Source organism: Pristiophorus japonicus, chromosome 2 (assembly GCF_044704955.1).
Source record: "Pristiophorus japonicus isolate sPriJap1 chromosome 2, sPriJap1.hap1, whole genome shotgun sequence".
Lineage (NCBI taxonomy): Eukaryota > Metazoa > Chordata > Chondrichthyes > Pristiophoridae > Pristiophorus > Pristiophorus japonicus.
The window spans coordinates 132,357,040-132,379,288 of NC_091978.1; the positions used below are offsets into that span (position 1 = coordinate 132,357,040).

General features: G+C 40.6%; 2 protein-coding genes across 4 annotated transcripts in view; one reads left to right on the forward strand and one right to left on the reverse strand.

The window, feature by feature from the left end:
- ppwd1 (peptidylprolyl isomerase domain and WD repeat containing 1) overlaps positions 1-12,087 on the forward strand; it is a 34,680-nt gene extending 22,593 nt beyond the window's left edge. The window contains exons 6-11 of one of the 2 annotated variants that reach the window (XM_070862568.1): positions 1,041-1,231; positions 3,666-3,855; positions 4,514-4,695; positions 6,339-6,420; positions 10,058-10,240; positions 11,852-12,087. In XM_070862568.1, coding sequence (XP_070718669.1) covers positions 1,041-1,231; positions 3,666-3,855; positions 4,514-4,695; positions 6,339-6,420; positions 10,058-10,240; positions 11,852-11,995 — 972 coding nt within the window. In that variant the 3' untranslated portion in view covers positions 11,996-12,087. The remainder of the gene's footprint in view (positions 1-1,040; positions 1,232-3,665; positions 3,856-4,513; positions 4,696-6,338; positions 6,421-10,057; positions 10,241-11,851) is intronic. The other variant, XM_070862569.1, reaches the window with a different exon arrangement.
- Positions 12,088-15,997: 3,910 nt separating this feature from the next.
- trim23 (tripartite motif containing 23) overlaps positions 15,998-22,249 on the reverse strand; it is a 57,609-nt gene continuing 51,357 nt past the window's right edge. Inside the window, exons 9-11 of one of the 2 annotated variants that reach the window (XM_070869403.1) lie at positions 21,925-22,035; positions 17,504-17,625; positions 15,998-17,093 (exon numbers count right to left, since the gene is read on the reverse strand). In XM_070869403.1, coding sequence (XP_070725504.1) covers positions 16,914-17,093; positions 17,504-17,625; positions 21,925-22,035 — 413 coding nt within the window. In that variant the 3' untranslated portion in view covers positions 15,998-16,913. Of the gene's footprint in view, positions 17,094-17,503; positions 17,629-21,924; positions 22,036-22,249 lie in introns of both variants that reach the window. The other variant, XM_070869395.1, reaches the window with a different exon arrangement.

A 22,249-nucleotide genomic window follows, 5' to 3' on the forward strand; every position in this document is an offset into this window, starting at 1 on the left:
AGCACAACTGTATCTGCTGCAAAGTAAACTTTTAAGAAGTTCCCAGGTCTCCTGGGCTTTATTTCTAACTGTCATGCAGCAGAGTCGACTGTCCTGTCAGCTCTTTAGCATCCAAATGCTGTTTTTTTAATGTTTGCAGTGAGCGGAGCCCAGTGTATGTGTATGCAATTCTGCTTTTCTGAACAACGAGATGTGGAACCAGCAGTATCATTTTAGGTGGTCCCTCGTAGAGTATGACTTGCTTCCACCAAAAAGGGATGAGTTCACAGGTACTTCAATGAGGGACCTAATATTCCAGGTCCCGAACTGCATATTGAAGGGTGGAAGATTCCTGTGTGTGGATTTTTTTACCGTGTGGTGGCCGTTGCACACCAGTCACCACATGGGCTGGACAGAGCTAGGTCTTGGTCCAATGACAAGGATTAACCAAGATGACTGGAGACCAGCTCTGCTGCACGGACCTATTGCGCGCACACATCGCAGTGTGGGCTGGCCCTTGCTGCCCCTGGGCCCTCGCCTCTTCTGGGCCCCGAGTTCGCGCTGCTCCTTCGCCCCGACCTAGCCGCTCCTGCTTACCTGCCCACGCTCCAATCAAAGACCTGGATTTTGGTGATGTCCAATCCAGTCGCCCTCTTCACAGCCGTCACCCTCCCGGACCGGCTCACACTGTATCGTGTGGTGGTATGCTCCTTTTATGGCCCCGACCTGCCGCAGATGGTTCCTCCCAGGTCGGGACCTCGCTGTAGGCCGGGCCAGTATACCAGCAGTATAACTCAGCACTGGCAACTATAGATTGCTCTACACTGGCACTTGCAGCATAACTGGGTCAAGCTTACATGTGATATTTTATTTTCATCGCTGCTTGTTGGAGAGACATCTTGACACTTTTCCCACAACCCTTGAAAGTTCTGTAGATCTATTCAGTACATTCTATCAGGTCTGTAGGTCATATTAAAATTTCTGAAGAATCTTAATTTACAATTACTCTAATAGAATTCACTGATCCATGAATTGAACTCTCTCATTTTAATGTTTTTAAGATGTTTACAGAATTACAACAGATGAGACAACAGCTTCCTGACATGGAGTTTGGTCGACGTATGGCTGTTGAAAGAGAACTGGAAAAAGTGGATGGAATAAGGCTAACCAACATCATTTTTGATGAAACTGGACATTTTGTACTTTACGGTACAATGCTGGGAATCAAAGTAATAAATATAGAAACGAACAGGTATATATTCACGAAGAACGCTGCATGAAATAAATGCAGTGGTAGACTGTTAGAACTATTAGAATAGTGGTAGGACTGAATATTGAATATTATCCTTAGAATGGATGCAAGTAGTCTGATCCTATAGTTATATCCCCTTTCTTCATATATAATTTGTTACAATAACTTGTATTTATGTGACACTTTAATGTAGTGAACATCTGCAGGTACAGAGGCAGACGAGAAGGCTCAGCAGTTGATTAGAAATAACTGAAGAAGTCATTGAGACTTCCTTCCAACAGGCAGTGATGAAAATAAAATATCACGGGAAGGTTTTGAGGATTTTAAATATGAAGAGAGATTTAGGGAGGAGTGTAGGACCAAGATAGCTGAAGACTTTGTTACCAATGGTAGAATAGAGGGAGAGATACCAGAGTTGTAAACTGAGGTTGGCAAGGACCGGATTAATAAGGGAAAATAACTTATTATAGAATAGGATGTGGACTGTGGAATTTTGGATGAGTTGGAGTTTATGTAGGGTGAAGCACTGGAGGATGCTGCGGCAATGGATAAGTTGAGCTTGGAGGCAATGAATGCATAGATGAGTAATTGTTTTGCTTCAGTAGATGGGGTTGCAGTGAGGAAGCAGTATTTGTTCATTGGCTGCAAGTGAAAGAGGGAAAAGTCAGCCACGGTTCTTCATCCTAATGGCTACTCAGTGATTTGGCTGGAATGGGTGTGTAGTATAGAAAAGAACCTTTTATAGCACATAGGGCAGCCATCTAGCCCATCATGCCTGTGCCAGCTCTCTTGAAAGCGTTATCCATCTGGTCCCACTCCCTGGTTCTTTTCCCATAGCACTACAAATATTTCCTTATGTATCCAGTTGCCTTTTGAAAGTTATTATTGAAACTGCTTTCACCACCATTTCAGATCATAACATTGGCAATTTACTAAATCAGTATTCGACGATACATTGAAAATGTTTTTGATCATTTTGCGTTGTCTATTTATTGCTTCATATTAATACAATCCAATTCTGGTGGATGCCAACTGAAGGATCCTTCTCTTCAGTGACAACACATGCTTTCAGTGCAGGTTAAGTTTGTGGTACACAAGACATGTGTCCAAATAATTCTCCTCATGGTTTGGCAATTGAAGATTGAACTTAGACATTTGTCCACAGAAGGCTCGACAACAACTTGGCCATGGTCAGATCCCATCTGGAATAATGCAATCACTTTTAGACACTGAACCTCAGGAAAGATATAAGCCTTGGAGGGGATACAGCACAGATTCATCAGAATGATACCTGAGCTTAAATGGGTTAAATTATGAAGACCGGTTGCATAAAGTTGGTTTGTATTCCCTTGAGTTTAGACGGTTGGTGATTTGATTTTCTCTGGGGGGGGGGGGGGGGGGGGGGGAGTGGAATCCAGAACAAGGGGGCATAATATAGAAATTAGAGCTAGGCCAATTTAGAGTGAAATCAAGAAGTATTTTTTCATGTAAAGAGTAATGGAATTCTGGAACTTGCTCCCCAAAAGGCTGTGGGATGCTAGATTAGTGGAAATTTTCAAGACTGTGATAGTTAGGTTTTTATTAGGCAAGGACGTCAAGGGATTTGGGGGGGTGGGGGGGGAAGGCAGATGAACAGAGTTTAAGTTGCAGATCAACCATGATCTAATTGAATGAGGGGTTGAATGGCCTACTCCTGTTTCTATGTTCCTAGTGCTCTTCATACAGAAAGACCTAAAGCATTTGCATGATAGAGGAAAAAGTGGACACTGAGCAGGAGGGAGAAAGGAAACAGAAAAGTTGGCATGGCAAATAGGTTTTTAAAAGGCTTTTGAAAGTGAGATATTTTGGGAGAGAATTCCAAAGAGCGGGAAGGAATTCCAAAGAGCAGGAGCATAGTGGCTGAAGAGTGGCCACCAATGGTTGAGTGGAGGGAGGGGAATGAAGAACGAACTGGAGTTGGAGAATATGGGGATGTAGATTGATGCGATAAGTGATGCAAGGTCATAGAGCAATTTGAAAATGAGGATCTTGAAATCCATTTGCAGGAGCAGAGGGAGCCAGTGGAAGTGTGACAATGCAGGGTAAAGAGAGAATTTTAAAAAAGCTCCGGAACAGATTTGACACAAGTATTAGCCCCACCTTAGTGAAAGTGGTTTTCCAAGGACAGAAAAACACAAGATTTTGTTCCTTGGTTCAGGTTAAGAATGTGTCCTTCCTATTGCATTATGTTTTCTTTGCTTCCTCTCCAAATCATCGGCAAGTAAGATGCACAGAAGCAATAACAGGACATTTATAGAGGGGTTTAAAATAATGCACTGGATCTCAAGGTGGTAAGGGATAATATTTAGCCATTCTTTTAAGTGCTATGGTATTATGACTGAATTGTGATGGTGTCATTTGAAAAATAAATAAAAACATTTTTCCCTCTTTTAAGGTGTGTGCGAATCTTGGGCAAACAAGAAAATATACGGGTGGTGCAGCTAGCCTTGTTCCAAGGTGCAGCTAAACAGGCACAGGTTGTAATGACCATGGAGATGAAAGCTTCTGACAACCCTGTGCTACAAAATGTTCAACAGGACCCAACTGTATTCTGTACAGCATTTAAAAAGAATCGATTTTATATGGTAGGTGGGAATTCATGATATGCAAATTAGTCAGTAATTTCAGTAGTATTACAAGTTAACTTTTTTTTTCCCTTTCCAACACTTCAGAAAATGGTTTCATTGCACATCTGTGTTAAAAGGTTACGATTCTTTGATGCAGAGTGGCTTGATTTTTTTTTTAAACTGACTGTTGCATGCATTTCTTGTTTCATAACTTTTCAATTTTTACTTTGATGTGTCATATGTATGGGATGAAATGGCAATGTGATGGGGATCCTTTGTGAGTGGGGCGTGTCCAAGCTTTTTGTTGGGGCACATGTAAACAGTTTAAATCAATATTAACATTAATTTGCACACTCCTACTACCACATTTTGATGCTCTGATTTAGGATTTAATCTACCAATGAGGCAACAGAGTTATGATCAGCTCATAAAATTCAAACTAGCCGAACCAGTGGTTAAGGAACACGCACAAATCAGATGAGTTGCTTAGGTTTCAAGGACTGGATTGCCAGGGCTCCAGAGCCATGTTTCCACAGGCTGCAGTTTGGATATCCTTGCTTTACGATATCCAAAAGATCTTTAACACAAGTAGTTGTTTTATACATAATGGTGAATTTACCATTTTTAAATGTGTTCTGTAATTAAGCTGTTACTGGTCTGACTTTATTATTTAAAGTTTACAAAGAGGGAACCAGAGGACACGAAGAGTGCCGAGTCTGATCGAGATGTCTTCAATGAGAAACCCTCCAAGGAGGAGGTCATGGCTGCCACACAAGCAGATGGCCCTAAGCGTGTTTCAGACAGTGCAGTTATCCACACCACTATGGGAGATGTGCATGTTAAGCTTTTCCCTGTTGAGTAAGTTTATTGGTATATTTAAAGAACATAAGAAGCAGGAGCAGGAGTAGGCCACCTGGCCCCTCGAGCCTGCTCCGACATTTAATATCATGGCTGATCTGATCAAGGACTCAGCTCCACTTCCCTGCCTGCTCCCCTTAACCCTTGACTCCCTTATCGCTCAAAAAACTGTCTATCTCCGCCTTAAATATATTCAATGACCCAGCCTTCACAGCTTTCTGGGGCAGAGAATTCCATAGATTTACAACCCTCTGAGAAGAAATTCCTCCTCATCTCAGTTTTAAATGGGCGGCCCCTTATTCTGAGACCATGTCCCATAGTTTTAGTTTCCCCTATGAGTGGAAATAGCCTCTCTGCATCCACCTTATTGAGCCCCCTCATGATCTTATATGTTTCGATAAAATCACCTCTCATTCTTCTGAACACCAATGAATTTTGGCCCATCCTACTCAACCTATTTTCATAAGTCAACCCCCTCATATCCAGAATCAACCTAGTGAACCTTCTCTGAATGGGCTCCAATGCAAGTATATCCTTCCTTAAATACGAAGACCAAAACTGCACACAGTAGTCCAGGTGTGGTGTCACCAATACCCTGCAGTTGTAGCAAGACTTCTCTGCTTTTATACTCTATCCCCCTTGCAATAAAGGCCAACATTCCATTTACCTTCCTGATTAATTTCTGTATCTGTATAACTAACTTTTTGTGTTTCACACACACGGTCTCCCAGGTCCCTCTGTATTGCAGCACTTTGCAATTTTTCTCCATTTAAATTATAACTTGCTTTTCTATTTTTTTCTGCCAAAGCGGATAATCTCACATTTTCCCACATTATACTCCATCTGCTAAATTTTTGCCCACTCACTTAGCCTGTCTCTATCACTTTGCAGATTCTTTGTGTCCTCCTCACAACTTGCTTTCCCACCCATCTTTGTATCATCATCACAGTTGGCTACATTACACTCGGTCCCTTCATCCAAGTCATGAATATAGATGGTAAATAGTTGAGGCCCCAGCACCAATCCCTGCGACACCCCATTAGTTACTGTTTGCCAATCAGAAAATTACCCATTTATCCCGACTCTCTGTTTTCTATTAGTTAGCCAATCCTCTAACCATGCTAATGTATTACCCCCAACACCGTGAACTTTTATCTTGTGCAGTAACCTTTTATGTGGCACCTTATCACATGCCTCTGGAAGTTGTGAAATTTTTGTGATTTAAAAAAAAAACTGGTAAATTGTATAGCAATTTTCAGTTTTGTGGACTGCAGAGTGTTATCAAGTTAAATGTTTGTTCCAAGAAGTCATGTATGGAAATTCTGTTCTGATTTAACTTACAACAATGTTCTGTGCTGGGCCAGAAGAGCATTGTACTTACAATCTAAAGCTTTCCCTCCTTGAACTTGTGTTGTTTTTAAGTAATTACTCCTGCTGGAGGAACTGGTATTGTGAGTATCCAGCACAACTGTAATTGATCTCTAGGTAAAATTAGAGTTATTTTAAAAAAAATTTGTGGGGTGGGGGTGCGGGGGACGTAAAGAGTACTTTTACATTTTTCAGTGATCAATATTGGTCCCTCTTCCTTTTAATGCAATTCTTCTGGTAAAAGTAACCAGTACTTTTTATTTTCTTGTATGTAGGTGTCCAAAAACTGTGGAGAATTTCTGTGTACACAGCAGAAATGGATATTACAATGGACACATATTTCACCGTATCATTAAGGTATTTTTGACTGGATCTTGTGTTGCTAAACTCCATGTTGTAATTTAGAAAACTGAGTGCATATTTTTATTTAAGGTAACTATTGATTAAGATCTCCTGTGAGGAAATGGTGGTTCTGTTTTAACTTTTTTTTTTCCAACTCTGGGAATTAATTTCTTTGATTACTGGGGCAAGATGGACTCACTAAGCCTAACAGTTAACCTAAAATACAATGTGTTGACACTGGATGATGACATTGCTTGATTGGGTGATTTGTACAGTTAAACTACTTGATTGTATACAATTTTCATTTTAAAATAGTATGAACAATGTTGGGGTAAAAAGACTTCTCTTCCTCAAGGTGGACTCCCAGATATAAGGAATCAACACCTGCCTGTATTGTTTAGTGACCACAGAATCACTCAGACGAAACCTCGGTTAACCGTTTTTTTTTCATTCGAATGTGCTCGGGAAGGTTCCAATGAACACTTCCCCGATCAGAGGTTTTATAATTATACAGTTTTTCGAGGTTTGCGAGCCTACTACAAAACCACCGATTGGCCTACTGCTCCAACTGGCTCTGAGTGGTTCTCCCCCACCTGTCCATCTCTCATGGTGTCAACTTTGCCTCAGTTTCTCATGCCGTGTTGATTAACTTTGTTTTCCAGGGTGGTGCCTCCTTATCCCTCCCCCAAGAACTCTAGTCAAAATTACCAGTCACTATGTTCCCAAACATTTGTGTCCTTGTTCTGTACTGAATGAGTGTTCTAAGGTTAATCCAACGAATGGTTCATTACCCATCAGGCTTTGTTATTCCCCTCTTACTAGCCCAATGTAAGCGAGTGTATAAGCGTGCTTTACATATATAAGCGGGTTATACATAATCGGTCAATATTACAATCCATACCGTAAGACAGAAAAACTCCTGATTCCTCAGAATCTCCTAATCCCTCTTAATCTGGACCATTTTACGTGTCAGATCAATTCACTACCTTCAGTATCTCCATTCTTGACCATCGGTCTGTCTCCACTCAAGTGACCGTTTTTTTTTTATCCTCTTACAGACAATAAAATGTTTAATATAGAACTATGATTTGGGGGTCCAGAAAATAGTGCAATTAAGATATATTGTGTGACTGTGTGAGAGAGCAAAATGAGACTTTGCATCAGTTCCTTTAAACCATGCAAATTTAAAAGCACTAAAATCAGTGGTCCTAAATTGCACCAAAACACAGCTCCTCCAGAGACTAAGTTCTCATTAGCGGTTCATTTCTGCTAATTATAATGAGAACAGAAACATTGCAGTGGGGCATTTGTTATAGCTTGACTGTCGATTTAATAAGCAGAGAAAATTTTGGTCCTGAATTCGCAACCCCTACGGGCAAGAACATGGCAAATGGATCATAATGTGGAGAAATGTGAAGTTATTCATTTTGGTAGGAAAAATAGAAAAGCAGAGTATTTTTTAAATGGTTAATTAGGAAATGTTGGTGTTCAGAGGGACCCAGAAGATCCTTGTACACAAATCACGGAAAGTTAACGTGCAGGGGCAGCATGCTATTAAGAAAGCAAATGGTATGTTGGCCTTTATTACAAGAGGATTTGAGAACAAGAGTAAAGACATTTTGCTGCAATTATATAGGGCCCTTGTGAGACCGCACCTGGAGTATTTTGTACAGTTTTGGTCTCCTTACCCAAGGAAGGATATACTTGCCACAGAGGGAGTGCAACAAAAATTCACCAGACTGATTCCTGGGATGGGGGGATTGTCCTATGAGGAGAGATTGAGTAGACTAGGCCTATATTCTTTCGAGTTTAGAAGAATGAGGTGATCTCATTGAAACATACAAAATTCTTGCAGGGCTTGACAGGGTCGATGCAGGGAGATGTTTCCTCTGGATGAGGAGTCTAGAATCAGGGATCACAGTCCTAAATGGCCAACCACTTCTGAGATTTGAGATGAGGAGAAACTTCTTCACTCAGAAGGTGGTGAATCTCTACCCTAGAGGGCTGTGGAGACTCAAGTCTTTGAGTATATTCAAGGTGGAGATCAATAAGTTTTTGGTTATTAAACGAAGGATATGGAGATAGTGCAGGAAAGTGGAGTTGAGATAGAAGATATTGCATGGCGGAGCAGGCTCAAGGGGCAGAATGGCCTACTCCTCCTAATTCTTCTGTATGCGGTGCGCACGCGCCCGTAGGGGCCCCACAAGTTCTCTGCTTTTCTATTTTTCCTACATTAAACCCCATTTGCCACGGTCTTGCCCACTCACTTAGCCTGTCTATATCCACTTGAAGTCTCTTTGCATCCTCCTCACAACTTGCATTCCCACCTAGCTTTGATTCATCAGCAAACTTGGATATATTACATTTGGTCCCCTCATCCAAATAATTGATATAGATTGTGAATAGCTGCCACCCAAGCACCGATCCTTGCAGCACCCCACGAGTTACAACCTGACAACCTGAAAATGACACGTTTATTCCTGCTCTCTGTTTTCTGTCCGTTAACCAATCCTCAATCCATGCTATTATATTACCCCCAATCCCATGTGCCCTAATTTTGTTCAATAACCTCTTGTGTGGCACCTTTTTGAATGCCTTCTGAAAATCCAAATACTGATCTATTCTGCGAGTTACAATCTCAAAAAAACTAACAGATTTATCAAGCATGATTTCCCTTTCATAAATCCGTGTTGACTCTGCCCAATCCTATTATTATTTTCTAAGTGTCCTGTTACCACATCCTTAATAGTAAATTCTAGTATTTTTCCTATTACTGATGTCAGGCTAACTGGTCTGTAGTTCCCCGTTTTCTCTCTCCCTCCTTTCTTAAATAGCGGGGTTACACTAGCTACCTTCCAATCTGCGAGAACCGTTCTAGAATCTATGGAATTTTGGAAGATGACAACCAATGCATCCAGTTTCTCTATAGCCACCTCTTTCAAAACTCTAGGATGTCGGCCCTCAGGTCCAGGGGATTTATCGGCTTTCAGTCCCATTAATTTCTCCAGTATTTTTTTACTAATAATACTAGTATTGGGTTTTCTGCCCAGCAAACGCCCTTGAAAGTCTTATGACGCAAGGCCTGCTTTTATCTGCGTAAGACTTGTAAAGCACAGAGACACTTTTTTCAATAATTTAAATATTTAAAATCCTGTTGTATAAGGTAAGTTTATTTTTAGACCTTTTAAAATATATAAAATTTAATTTTTTTGAAAAATAAAGTTTGTTTTAAATAATTAATTAAATTCCATTTTGATAAAATAATTTTTTTTTTAAATTTAAAATTAAAGTGTTTGTGATTTTGGGGGTATTCCCATTCCGGAATCACCACAAGTATGAATAGGAATACTCCTACTTGGATTGATTGGGCTGGCCCACGTGGTCTCAGGAGCACGTGCAAAGCACCCAAGTCCCAGGGATACCTGGGCCTCTATGCAAGTTGCCGGACCACCAGGTAGATTTGTAGACATTTTTCAGGTCGGAGGCATCCACCGTGGGAAGCCTCCGACTGCAATTTCTGGGCCTTTATTTGTCTAAATTACACCTTTCTGTTATTGGGTGGTGAATCAGTCAAATTAAAGACATAGTAAATGTAAGACTGTATATTTAAAGCATCTGCAAAGATGATTTGAATTCATGCATCTTTTCTTAGGGTTTCATGATTCAAACTGGAGATCCAACTGGTACAGGGATGGGGGGAGAAAGTATTTGGGGAGGAGAATTTGAAGATGAATTTCACCCAACGTTGAGGCATGATCGACCTTATACACTCAGCATGGCCAATGCAGGTGCTAACAGTAATGGATCCCAGTTCTTTGTAACTGTTGTACCTACAGTAAGTCATTACACTTTATCACTTGCTTTTATTAATTGAATGTTATTGCTTAATAATGCTAGATTTAATTGAATATCTGAAAAACCTTAACCTGTGGAAAAATACACCCTCCAAGAAAATGATACAGGTACAGTAACTAACTAATTTAAAATGATAGTTGCCACTATAAAATAACTTGGGGAAACTTACTTCCTGATTCCAGTGCTTCATAGCAGTTTTCAGTTATGTAAATACATGTCTGCTACACTTCCAGTTAGGCATGGTAACTGTCCCTTTTTAAATCCAGTCACACTATATAAGGGATTTAAAGCCCGCTGCAGTTAGAGGGGGGAGGGGGGTTGAAATACATGTCTCAACCAAATTCAGTACGTATGGTGCAAAATTGCTTTGAACTGGTTTTTGAAGTGTAGGCTTTAGGGGAGGGACCAAGCTACTTTTGAACAAACACAAATTGTGAAATGGGAAGCTGAAAAGACTGTTTATATTTAACTACTTTATGCACAGCCCATGGAATCAGCAAATTCGAGAGATGGATCAGTATGTGGGGAAAAAAAATTAGGTTATGATTGAGAAGTATTGTGGAAGTGTTCTCTTAAAATTGCGCAGTGCTCTGCAGCTCTTGCTCAGCCGACTAACCAGCTTTTTAACAGGAAAAATCATGCATGTGTGGTATTTTGAATGGGCCATGCATCAAAAAAAATAAAGGGAACATTGACTGTGGGATATGCTATTTCTTAGGTACTGAGACCAGCCAGATGGATTGCAGTGACATTTTCTGGTTCTGTACATTTAAAATATATAATGGCCAATTATTTTAAAGTCCAGTTGTGAAAATTTAAAAGCATAAAGCAGCAAAAGGATATACAAGTGGAAATTGGAATCTTCTTGGGGAAAAGAAACGGAAAACTAGCTAACTCCCACAGTCAGAAGATTGCAAGGATGTGTATATAACTGTTTTCTATAAAAGAATAACTTAAAATTAAATTGCAACTCTTTTTTCGTTCAAACTTAGCTACTGTAAATATATATTTACATCATTTAAAGAGTTTGCTATGTGGATTAATATGCTCACTAAATTTTTAAAACATGAAAAGAGATTTGACATGAGATCCTGTGGAGGCATAAGATAAATTCCATAGCTTAAAGATAATTACCAGTGTGTGTTCGTTATCCCAGGCACATTGCTAAAAGCTAACCTAGATCTGAGGATGTGATAATCATAAAGTTATGGGGAGTTGAGGCTTGACTGTGAGAATGATACAAGAGACAAAATAGTATAGAGTAAGAAAGGACCCAAAAACACAATGCAGAGCATCTTGTTGCTGAATCATTGTGACATGCTCAAAACTCAGACAACATCTTGGTAAAATAGAACCTCTGGCTATGTCCTTTCTCCTCTTTCCCCCACCCCAATTGCTATCTTTCTTGATCTCTTGCTTAAATAAACTTGACCATTGTTTATGTGGGGCTTTAAACAGCTTTATGTGGTATGATTTGTGAAGCTTCTATATTATATTAGTCATGGGTCATTTCTTTATGTAATGTTAATACAGAGTTTAAGAAAATAACCCTCAGGATAAAGTACTTCAATTTTTGTTTTGATATTTCTAGCCATGGCTTGACAACAAACATACTGTTTTTGGCCGTGTGACAAAAGGAATGGAAGTGGTCCAGAGGATTGCCAATGTGAAGTGTAACCCAAAAACAGACAAGCCCTATGAAGATATCAGTATTATCAATATTACTGTAAAATAAAACAAAAGTACCAATTTAACAACATTTAAGATGTCATTGAAGGTTGCATGTTTCCATTTTGTGAAAGTAACTTTCATTTTTTTTAAAAATAAACTTTTTTTTTTACAAAGGGCTGAGTGTTTCAATGTTTCTCTGCCATGCCAATAAATAACAAAGAAAGGAAAGTCATGTCCCTTTAGACAGTGATGCTTGTGGTGCTGCTTCCTTTTCATCTGTGACTTTTAATAGACCTGAAGATCATTTTACCTTTGGTCCTCTAATAATTTTTATTTATAAGAACATAAGAAATAGGCCAGACGGCCCCCCGAGCCCCCCCGCATTCAGTAAGGTCATGGATGATCTGATCATGGACTCAGCTTCACTTCCCTGCTCGCTCCCCATAACCCCTTACGTTTAAGAAACTGTCTATTTCTGTCTTAAATTTATTCAATGTCCCAGCTACTGCAGCTCTCTGAGGCAGCAAATTCCACAGATTTGCAACTCTCAAAAGAAATTTCTCCTCATCTCTGTTTTAAATGGGCGGCCCCTTGTTCTAAGATTGTGCCCTCTAGTTCTAGTCTCTCCCATCAGTGGAAACATCCTCTCTGTATCCACCTTGTCAAGCCCCTTCAATCTTATACATTTCGATAAGATCACCTCTTATTTTTCTGAATGAGTAGAAGCCCAACCTATTTGACCTTTCCTCATAAGTCAACCCCCTCATCCCTGGAATCAACCTAGTGAACCTTCTTTGAACTGCCTCCAAAGCAAGTATATCCTTTCGTAAATATGGAAACCAAAACTGCACGCAATATTCCATGTGTGGCCTCACCAATACCTTATATAGCTGTCATAAGACTTTCCTGCTTTTATACTCCATCCCCTTTGCAAGAAAGGCCAAGATACCATTGGCCTTCCTCATCACTTGCTGTACCTGCGTATTATCCTTTTGTGTTTCATGCACAAGTACCCTCAGGTCCCGCTGTACTGTGGCACTTTGCAATTATATAGCACCTTTAACATAGTAAAACGTCCCAAGGCACTTCACAATGCGTTAGATATTGACCATTGAAGGAAAGAAAAAAAGAGCGAGAAGGAAGTGTAAAAAGAGGTTAAAGGCTCGAGTCCGAAACGGCAGCCAAAATGCGCACGTAGACACAGGCGAAAAAACTAAAATAAAATGAAATTCAAATAACATTATAAATAATACAATAAGAGTATACAATAGTTAAATCAGCATAATAAAGATTAATTATAATTAAACAAAATTAAATGCTATAATTATAAATTAAGTTTAAAATTAGAAAATCACCAATTGAATCAATTTAAATCAGCTATTAGCTTTCTTTTAAGATCCATTCCCTGTCCAGTGATTCAATTAATATGGAAGAACCAATCACTGTCCTCCATCCTTGTGATGTCAATTTTATTACTTTTTATTTCTCATTTTGTCCTCTTGATAAGACCTGTAATAGCTCCAAGCTCGAGTGGCAGGGAGACACTGATGTTCAAATCTCCCTTCAGCTGTTCCAGGCTCACGCTGCCTCCATTGTCAGGGAGTCCCCCAGATCGGGGGGACACGATTTAATGATTTAATGTTTAATTTTTTTCAGAGTTCTGTGGACAAGCACTCCAAGGTCCTTTTATTTATCTACACTTTGAAGTGGCCCACCGTTTAATGTACATGCCCTTTCCTTATTACCCTCCCCAAGTGCAGTACCTCACACTTTTCTGAAACAAATTCCATTTGCCACTGTTCTGCCCACCTGACAGTAGATTGAGATCCCCCTGCAGTCCATGACTTTCCTCTTCATTATTAACCACACAGCCAATGTTAGTGTCATCTGCAAACGTCTTAATCATACTCCCTATATTCAAGTCTAGATCATTGATGTATACCACAAAAAGCAAGGGGCCCAGTACTGAGCCCTGCGGAACCCTATTGGAAACATCCTTCCAGTCACAAATATATCCATTGTCAGGGAGACGCTGATGTTTAAATCTCCCCTTAGCTGCTCCAGGCTTGCTCTGTCTCAGTTGTCAGGGAGACACTAATGTTTAAATCATCTTCCAGCTGCTCCAATGTGTGATGTTATCTGAAGCAATTGGTAAATAAAACACTTATTAAATGTTTTTTCCTCCAACAGCAAAAATGCAAAGCGATTTTATGAGCAACAAAAGTTACTTTGATTTCATACAGTAAAGTCATGGGTCCTATTAAAGTACAACTTAATGGCCTCTGCCATGTCTTGCTTGCACTTGGCAACCGTCTACAGCGAAATGATTGAAGTCAGTTTTCCACATATGTGAATAGTAGGTAGAAACCTGGTTTGTTTCCTCAGTAGTGAAGTGTTAGAAACTGCCTCACAATGGTTCTCTTGCACTGTGGCTTGCAGCGAAGAAGTAGTAATACTGCTGCAAGATGCGTTTATGTAATTGCCCTTTCCTATCATGTATAACTCTACCTTTATTTTCTTGTGGTTTAAAGAGATTGGTTCTCTTGTATGAAGTATACTGAAGAACAATTAATTAAAAATGGAGATGTGACAAATGAAATCTTGTCATGGTCGGTTAGCTGCCTGTATTTTTAACCATCAGGACAAGATTTTGCATGGAAAAATCACAACCAAAGGATGATGTACTTACAGATCAGAATCCTACCTGGATTGGAGACAGCTTTTCAATCAGTTTTGGCTGAAGTTGCAATTTTGTGGATGGCTTAAAATATAAAAGATGGTTGTGAGCTATATCCCAAATTTTTTTCAGGGTGGTTGAGAACAAATTGTATTGGGATGTCAAGGAGCGCATTGATTTTTCACAGGCTAATTCATGGTCAACAACCATGGTTCAAGCAATTGATTGATTGTAGTTAAACAAGATTGGATACTGTCTGTTCTATTACCAGTAGGAATGTGAGCAGAGAAGTACAAAATTAAAAGTTTTATTTACCAAATGCTGATGAAACCTTGTGAGAAACACTGCACATTGTGGTTCAAGTGTGATTTGGTGCAGGGGGAAGATGGCAAGTTTAACAATCTCATGCTGCCTTGATGACAACATTCTAATGAGTGTGGCATCAAGAAGCTCTAGTAAAATTGAAGTTAATGGAAAACAGGGAAAACTCTCTAGACTAAGGTCATAGCTAGAACAAAGGATGGTTGTTGGGAGGCCAATCATTTCAATCCCAGGACATTGCTGCAGGAGTTCCTCAGGGCAGTGTCCTAAGGCCAACCATCGTCAGCTGCTTAATCAATCAATGACCTTCCCACCAACATAAAATCAGAAGTGGAGATGTTCGCTGATTGCAAAGTGTTCAGTTCCATTTGCAGCTCCTCAGATAATGAAGAATGCAGAAAGATCTGGACATTATTCAGATTTGGGTGGATAATTAGCAAGTAAGTCACACCACACAAGTGCCAGGTAATGATGATCTCCAAAAAGAGAAAGTCTAACTACCTCCCCATGACATTCAATGGCATTATCATCAAGCCACTTGTTAATGTGATACCAGGGTTTGATATTTTGTGGATTTATTGACAGTCTCAGTCATGGACTATGGGTCATCAGTTTTTAATGCTACTCATCAACAAAACAGCATTTTGGCTTTGAGCAATAGACTATTTTGTTGACTTTGAAAGCACTTATATTCACAGTGTATACTCAAACATTTCTTGGCACAGGCTTATTGAAACTTGGATTACATCCTTTCTATTGTGCAAGTAAACCCATCATTCAGTGATGAGGGAAAAAGTACTGAGAGGTTTGAGTCCTTGAATGATAGTCTGAAGTCACCATCTTTCTCACTCCCAAACTGCATTTTAAAAAATTGTCAGTCATTCCCCACAGTTGAGGCTTTTATGAGTTTGTGACAGTGCTGACTAGAACCTCCTAACTTGAGATATGTGGACAATATCAATTACTAGTTGCACAGCTGTGTTTGATTTCAGCCCATTGAGAGGAAGATGGATTATCTGTACCTCTGCCAGACAAGTAAAACACAAGTCAGAAACAATGCTGTGCTCCAAAAATAATTCAGTAATGTTTTTAATTCAGCTTAGGCAAAAAGTGTTTAACTAGTAAATGCAACATTAAATATTATATATCAACTTGTACATGTTAAAGGCTTCGGAGTGCTATTTATTCAAAAATACCCCATTTGATGCAGCCAGTTGGCAGTAACGTACTTAGCCAGTAACATGTTTGCCCTGGCTCCTAAAGTTCAGGTCAGTCTAAAGCCATTGCGGCCTTATTTTCTACACAGAGCTGCTGTGGGACTCAGTTGGGCAGTGAGAGGCCTGACTTTCAGTAGTACAATACAAATTGACTGATTTTTTCAGTATATAAACTGGATATTTCAAATAAAAAGTTGTTACCTAACTTGCTTTTTAACTATGAATTTGTCCACTGTTAAGGTAAGTTTTATTACTGAGCTAACAAGCATTTAGACTGCTCATAGTGAGGCACATACAGTACACAATGGTAATGCACAACTATATCAGATATTTGACAGCCATAAGGCTGTTTTCCAGCTCAGAATTTCAGGAGTGTAGCTAAAGCACAATACACACCCATCATTACCACTGAATAAAATGATATAGTGCATAGTGAAATTAAAACATTTTGCTCTGAAAAGAGGTATTGACTTGTTTAATGTTAAACCACTACCTTGTTTTAAGTTCAAAACTTTCACAGCCTCACTAAAACAGTTTAGAGCTACAAGTTAAGAGCATTACCTGCACTATTCACAACAACAGACTAGTGCAACAAATACACAATTTAATTGTACTTATCTTCTCAAAATGAGACTCAATTACATTGTAATACATTTCAAGTCTGATTTACAAACACAATTTAACACATGGTAGAGATGTTATAGTGACATGTGCAAAACATCTAAATACAGAGAAAAATGACAACAAAGCCTGTTGTTGCGGTAAAATTAGGCCACGTCCAATACACCCGCAGCCACCAGTTGTCTTGAAAGCCAGTCCAACCCTTCATGTAGTCCTAAGCCACTCCGGGCATCACAGCCCTGAATATGCCAGCTGCGACCACAGCACAGCTTATGCAGACTGAGTAATTCTGTCATTTCTTCGACTGTAAGTGCTCCAGTCACATCCTGTTGAACAAAGTGCAACAAATGGAAATTAGCTTGCTTAAAAAAGTGACATTGGCAAAAGACCATTAGCCCATCAATGCAATTATTCTTTTTCCCTGTGTCACATTTCCATTCCATGCATAAAATTGTCTACATTTATTTGCACCAGATTTCTGATTAGTCCCCTTGAAGGACAAGACACAAATTTAACAATGATGAATCTTTTCAGAAATCCGTTATAAAGTTTCCTGTTCAACCACCTGAAGTGACAGTTGGTTCTACTTGCAATCCCTCATTTGCTTATTCACTTCAGCTTTCCTGTTTTTGTTACCCAAGTATTGCACATTTCAGAAAATAGTTTAATTTTTTAGCCAATCAAAATTAACTGGTAAAACTTTATAGACTTAAATTGGTGACTACTATTGACATACCTGTTTATTGGCAAAGATAAGGAGTAAAGCATCTCTTAACTCTTTTTCAGTCAACAACTTGGCCAACTCACTGTGTGCTTCCATCAATCGGTCCCTGTTGCTGCTATCAATCACAAATACAACTGCTGCAGGAATAAAAGACAAAGAATAAAACTGCTGTAAACAACACACATAATGGCCCCGAAGTACACACCGCATAAAGATCTCTCAATCCCTGCATCAAGAACTTGGTATTTTCTCACTGACAATTTCATTCAATGGATTTTAATAGGGATCCCTTCATTTGAACTGCTGTGGCGTCAACAAGCTGTCTAACAAGCCAATCAAAAGGCAGAATTCTCAGATAGCGAACAAGAAAGTACGTAAGCCCTTAATATTCAAACTTTTCTAATAAAGATTGACAAAAACATTTTTTGGGAAAAGTTTCCCAATTTAAATTATTAAAATAGACAAATTTCACACCTCAAAATTAAAAATAGTTTTCCAGACCGTTAACATTTGTTTAGCAGTCAATACGCTGTCAAAACACCAGTTACATCTAATCGCTTTGGGTCTAACTTTTAATGGGTAATTTAACAGCCGTACTTATTGCGCAAGAGCCAAAGTTTGTCAGTTTCACTGATTACCAGCGCTGTGGAGGGAGGGGGGCACACAGCACAGCCTGCGTCAGTGCTGTCATTGAATGACTGCAACTTTGGGATTTCTGCATGCGTGTGCGCCAAATCCTAAAGATGCGGTCAGTTTCAAAGGCGGAATGACGGAAAACGCTGCCAGTTCACCATCATCCTGATCACAAATTCCAGGTCATTATATCAAACCCAGCAATAAGACCATTTCCATTTTTCTTCCATTTTCAGAAAGCACTGACTTTTGATAATGGTTCCACGCTCACTGGCCTCCCTCTGAAACCTTGCCCCAGGGAGCATTATTCATATATAAAGCAGAATAGCGATGAGTTATTTAACCAGAGAGGTAAATCAATCATTATGGATTGTTGTTGGACTGAGCCAAGGAATAAACAGCATCATCACAATGGTAAAGTTTGTAGTATTTCTCCATTTATACATTAAGTCTTGGGCAAGAGAAACATAAAATAGGGAGCACGGTGACTGTAGGCAAAATCAGAAGCACACAGACAGGTTAGACTGGGCAGGTATACGTCTGATCAAATTTAAATGAAAAGAAATCCCACGATTACATCACAATATTTAATCATTCACTGACATCATCACAGCCTGAGCAAACATGCATACAGCACCAGAACTAGTGCACTTTATGAAACACCGACTTTCAAATGTATTTTGCAAACTCCTTCAAAGTTTTATGTTTGTTAGAATAAACCCATTATACTAAAACTGAACAAAAAGCAAATTTATATTGCCTGCAATGGACAAAACACAAACATCTGCCTTCTACAGACAGCAAGAAAAAGTTAAAGACTTTCATTTTGATCTTAAAGATATGTTATATATATGGCCCAGAAATTCCAGTTGGAGGCTTCTTTCGGATGAACGCCTCCGACCGGAGAATTTTTACGAATTTACCTGGTAGTCCCGGAGGAACATGGGATTCCATTGGGGAGGCCTTCTCTTCCTGCGCTGCAAAGCATGCTCCAGTCCTTCAGGTTCCAACACAGAAGGTGCAGTCACGTGATTGCACAACCCAATCAGACACAGTACTCCACAGCTTTCTCATTAATAGCAATGAAAACTCCGTGTCTACGAGTTCTCATTGCTATTAATGAGGAAAAAAAAACACTAAACATAAAAAATAAAAAACACACCTCACATAATTAAAGTTAATTAAAATTAAAGTTAAATAACTGAGGAAAGAAATTCCGCTTTAAAAATGTTTTTTTTTTTAAATTATGGTTTAAAATAAACTTACCGTAGAGGGCAGGGTTTTTAAACAATAAGTGTTTTTAAAATTTTATTTTTAATGTTTGTGTTTTAAAACTTTTACACCTGTAAAAGTAGGCTATGCACCTGCTTTTATCAGGCGCAAGAGTTTTCAGGGCATTTGCTACGCAAGATGTGGGTAAATACTGCAATCTTGCCCATGCAAAGGTCCTTGCTTCCGAGATACGAAGATCTTCAAGCTGGAGCTTGACAGATCGGAAAAGCCAGTTTTCAGCGCATGCGCATTGCACATTGTACACACTCCGCACTGACCCGGGGAGGCCGGAACTTCTGAGCCAATATATGTATATAAATAAGATCAAAAGTAAACAATTAATCTTGAGGTTCTGATAAGGATAATGAACAAGCTTTGGTTTTGCAGTTTTTGACATCTGAGCGTGTATGCACTATTTCCTTATACAGGTTGAGTGTTCGAAATCCGGAGTTCCAAAATTCGGAATGTTCCGGAATTTGGACACCGGGCCAATCCGTGGCGGGGTTGTCCGGAAACCGGAAAATGTTCCGAAATCCGGACTCCCCCCCCACCTCAGCGACCAGACCTCACTCCGGCCCGACCTCGCCCCGGCCCTAGGCAGACCAGCCTCGCCTCGCCCCGCCCCGCCCCTGGGCGGGCCGACCCTGCCCCCCGACGGCCCGGCCTCCCCCAGCCCGCCCCGACCTCCCCCGGCAGCCCAACCTCCCCCCGCCCCGACCTCGCCTCGCCCTGCCCCCCGATGGCCTGGGCTCGCCTTGCCCCGCCCCCGGCGGCCTGGCATGGCCTGGCCTGGCCTCGCCCCCGGCGGCCTGGCCTCGCCCCGCCCCCGGCGGCCCGGCCTCGCCCCGCCCCCGCCCTGCCCCGGGCAGCCCGACCTCGCCTCGCCCCGCCCCTGGCCTCGCCTCCCCGGCGGCCTGGCCTCGCCCTGCCCCGGGCAGCCCGGCCTCGCCCCGCCCCCGGCCTCGCCCTGCCCCGGGCAGCCCGACCTCGCCTCGCCCCGCCCCCGGCCTCGCCCTCGCCTCCCCGGTCTGGCCTCGCCCTAGGCCTCGCCTCGCCCTCGCCCCGGGCAGCCCAACCTCGCCTCACCCCTCGGTGGCCCGACCTCGCCTCGCCCCGGCCCCGGGGGGCCGATCTCACCCCCTTACCTTGACTGCCTGACCCCAGCTACCTCAGCCCAAGCAAAGACGTTCCAAAATCCGGAAATACCCAGAATCCAGAATGGCCTCAGTCCCGAGGTTTCCGGATTTCGGATGCTCAACCTGTATTCACTCCCATTTCATCAATCATCATGGATTGTTGTTGGACTGAACAAAGGAATAAAATAGTCTTCCCAATTACAAAGTTTGTAGTATTTCTCCATTTATACATTTGAAGATTTGGGTGAGAGAAACATAAAATTATCATTTTAGCATTACTATTACTAGCAATTTGCTGCTGGTTAGTAAATTGTAAAAATTCCTTGCATGAGACAAAGGCCCGGATTTTGCAATAGGCATAATGGTGGAGCTATCAGCGCTCGCTATTAATATGGAGAAAATTGAACAGCAATCTCCGCACATGAGCACTTAAACGTGTAAATCTGAAGTTTCTGTCTGATTTGTCCTGCTCCTCGACAAGCTTTGCAAACTGGTATCTCAGTAAGAAATACAGCATTCAAACATGTGAAGAGCATGAAGTTGCTGTACCTACCCACTAGATACCTACTAAACACACCTGAAAAATTTAGGGATGGTGCATTCAGGTGCAAGTGAATTTTTAACGGCATGATAAGTCTTAATTACTCGCAAACAACCTCTCTGGCCCTGAAAATTAAATTTTACAAGTGTGGAGTCTCATTCCTTCAGATATTCATTATTCACAGGAGGCCATGAGGCCGGTTTAGCCCGTGCCAGCTCTCTGCAAGAGCACTTCAGCTAATCCAGCTCCCCCGCCCTATCCCTGTAGCCCTGCAAATTTTAATCCCATCTTTCTTTCCTTCTCCATTTTGCGTTCAGTACATGATTTTACATTGAGTTAAATATTCTAATTTATACTTCCGCATGTCTCAGTGATGATTCGTCAATCTGATTGGTTGAGGCAACACGCTGTTGCTTGTCCTGCTTACACATGCCACCAATCCCCTGTAGAGGGCGCGGGCTGAAAAGGATCTAAATACCCAAATTGCTGCTCAAAAGCCCACAAAAAGTCTGTGGGCAGCTATAAGCGTAATGAACGGTGAGCACTATTCCTTTGCCGCTAATCACAAAATCCAGACCAAAGTCTTTAAAAAAAATTTAAAGTTAAAGCTCTTCATAGCAAAATCCATCAAAAAACCCACCTCGATGCAGTAAATCTAATAAAGGAATAGCGATCCTTATAGAGCAACAATCATAGGGAAATAAAATCATATGGTGCACGATATCTTGTAACAAGCAGGACACAGGGCTACTGCCAGCAGTCCACAACAGCACAATTATCCAGATGGATGCCAACAAATGAAAGTTTTCTACACTAAGAGTTTTTAAACACCAACACAGATATTGTCTTACCTTGTGTATTGAGATAATAATGTTTCCAAAGTGGCCTCAGCTTATGCTTGCCTCCGACATCCCAAATAGTAAATTTTAGGTTTTTGTATTCTACAGTTTCTACATTAAAACCTGCAGTGGAGGGAGAAAAAGTGTTATTTTACATTTTCATACAGGGTGATGTTGCCAAAAATGTAAAGTCATCTTACAACTAAAATCATAAATTGAGGAAATTCATGCTTCAATTTGGAAGACTCTGGGTTGAAAAAATAATTTAAAAGAGAGACATACACATACACACACACATACACATACACACACACACAGAGACACAGAGAGACTCTGC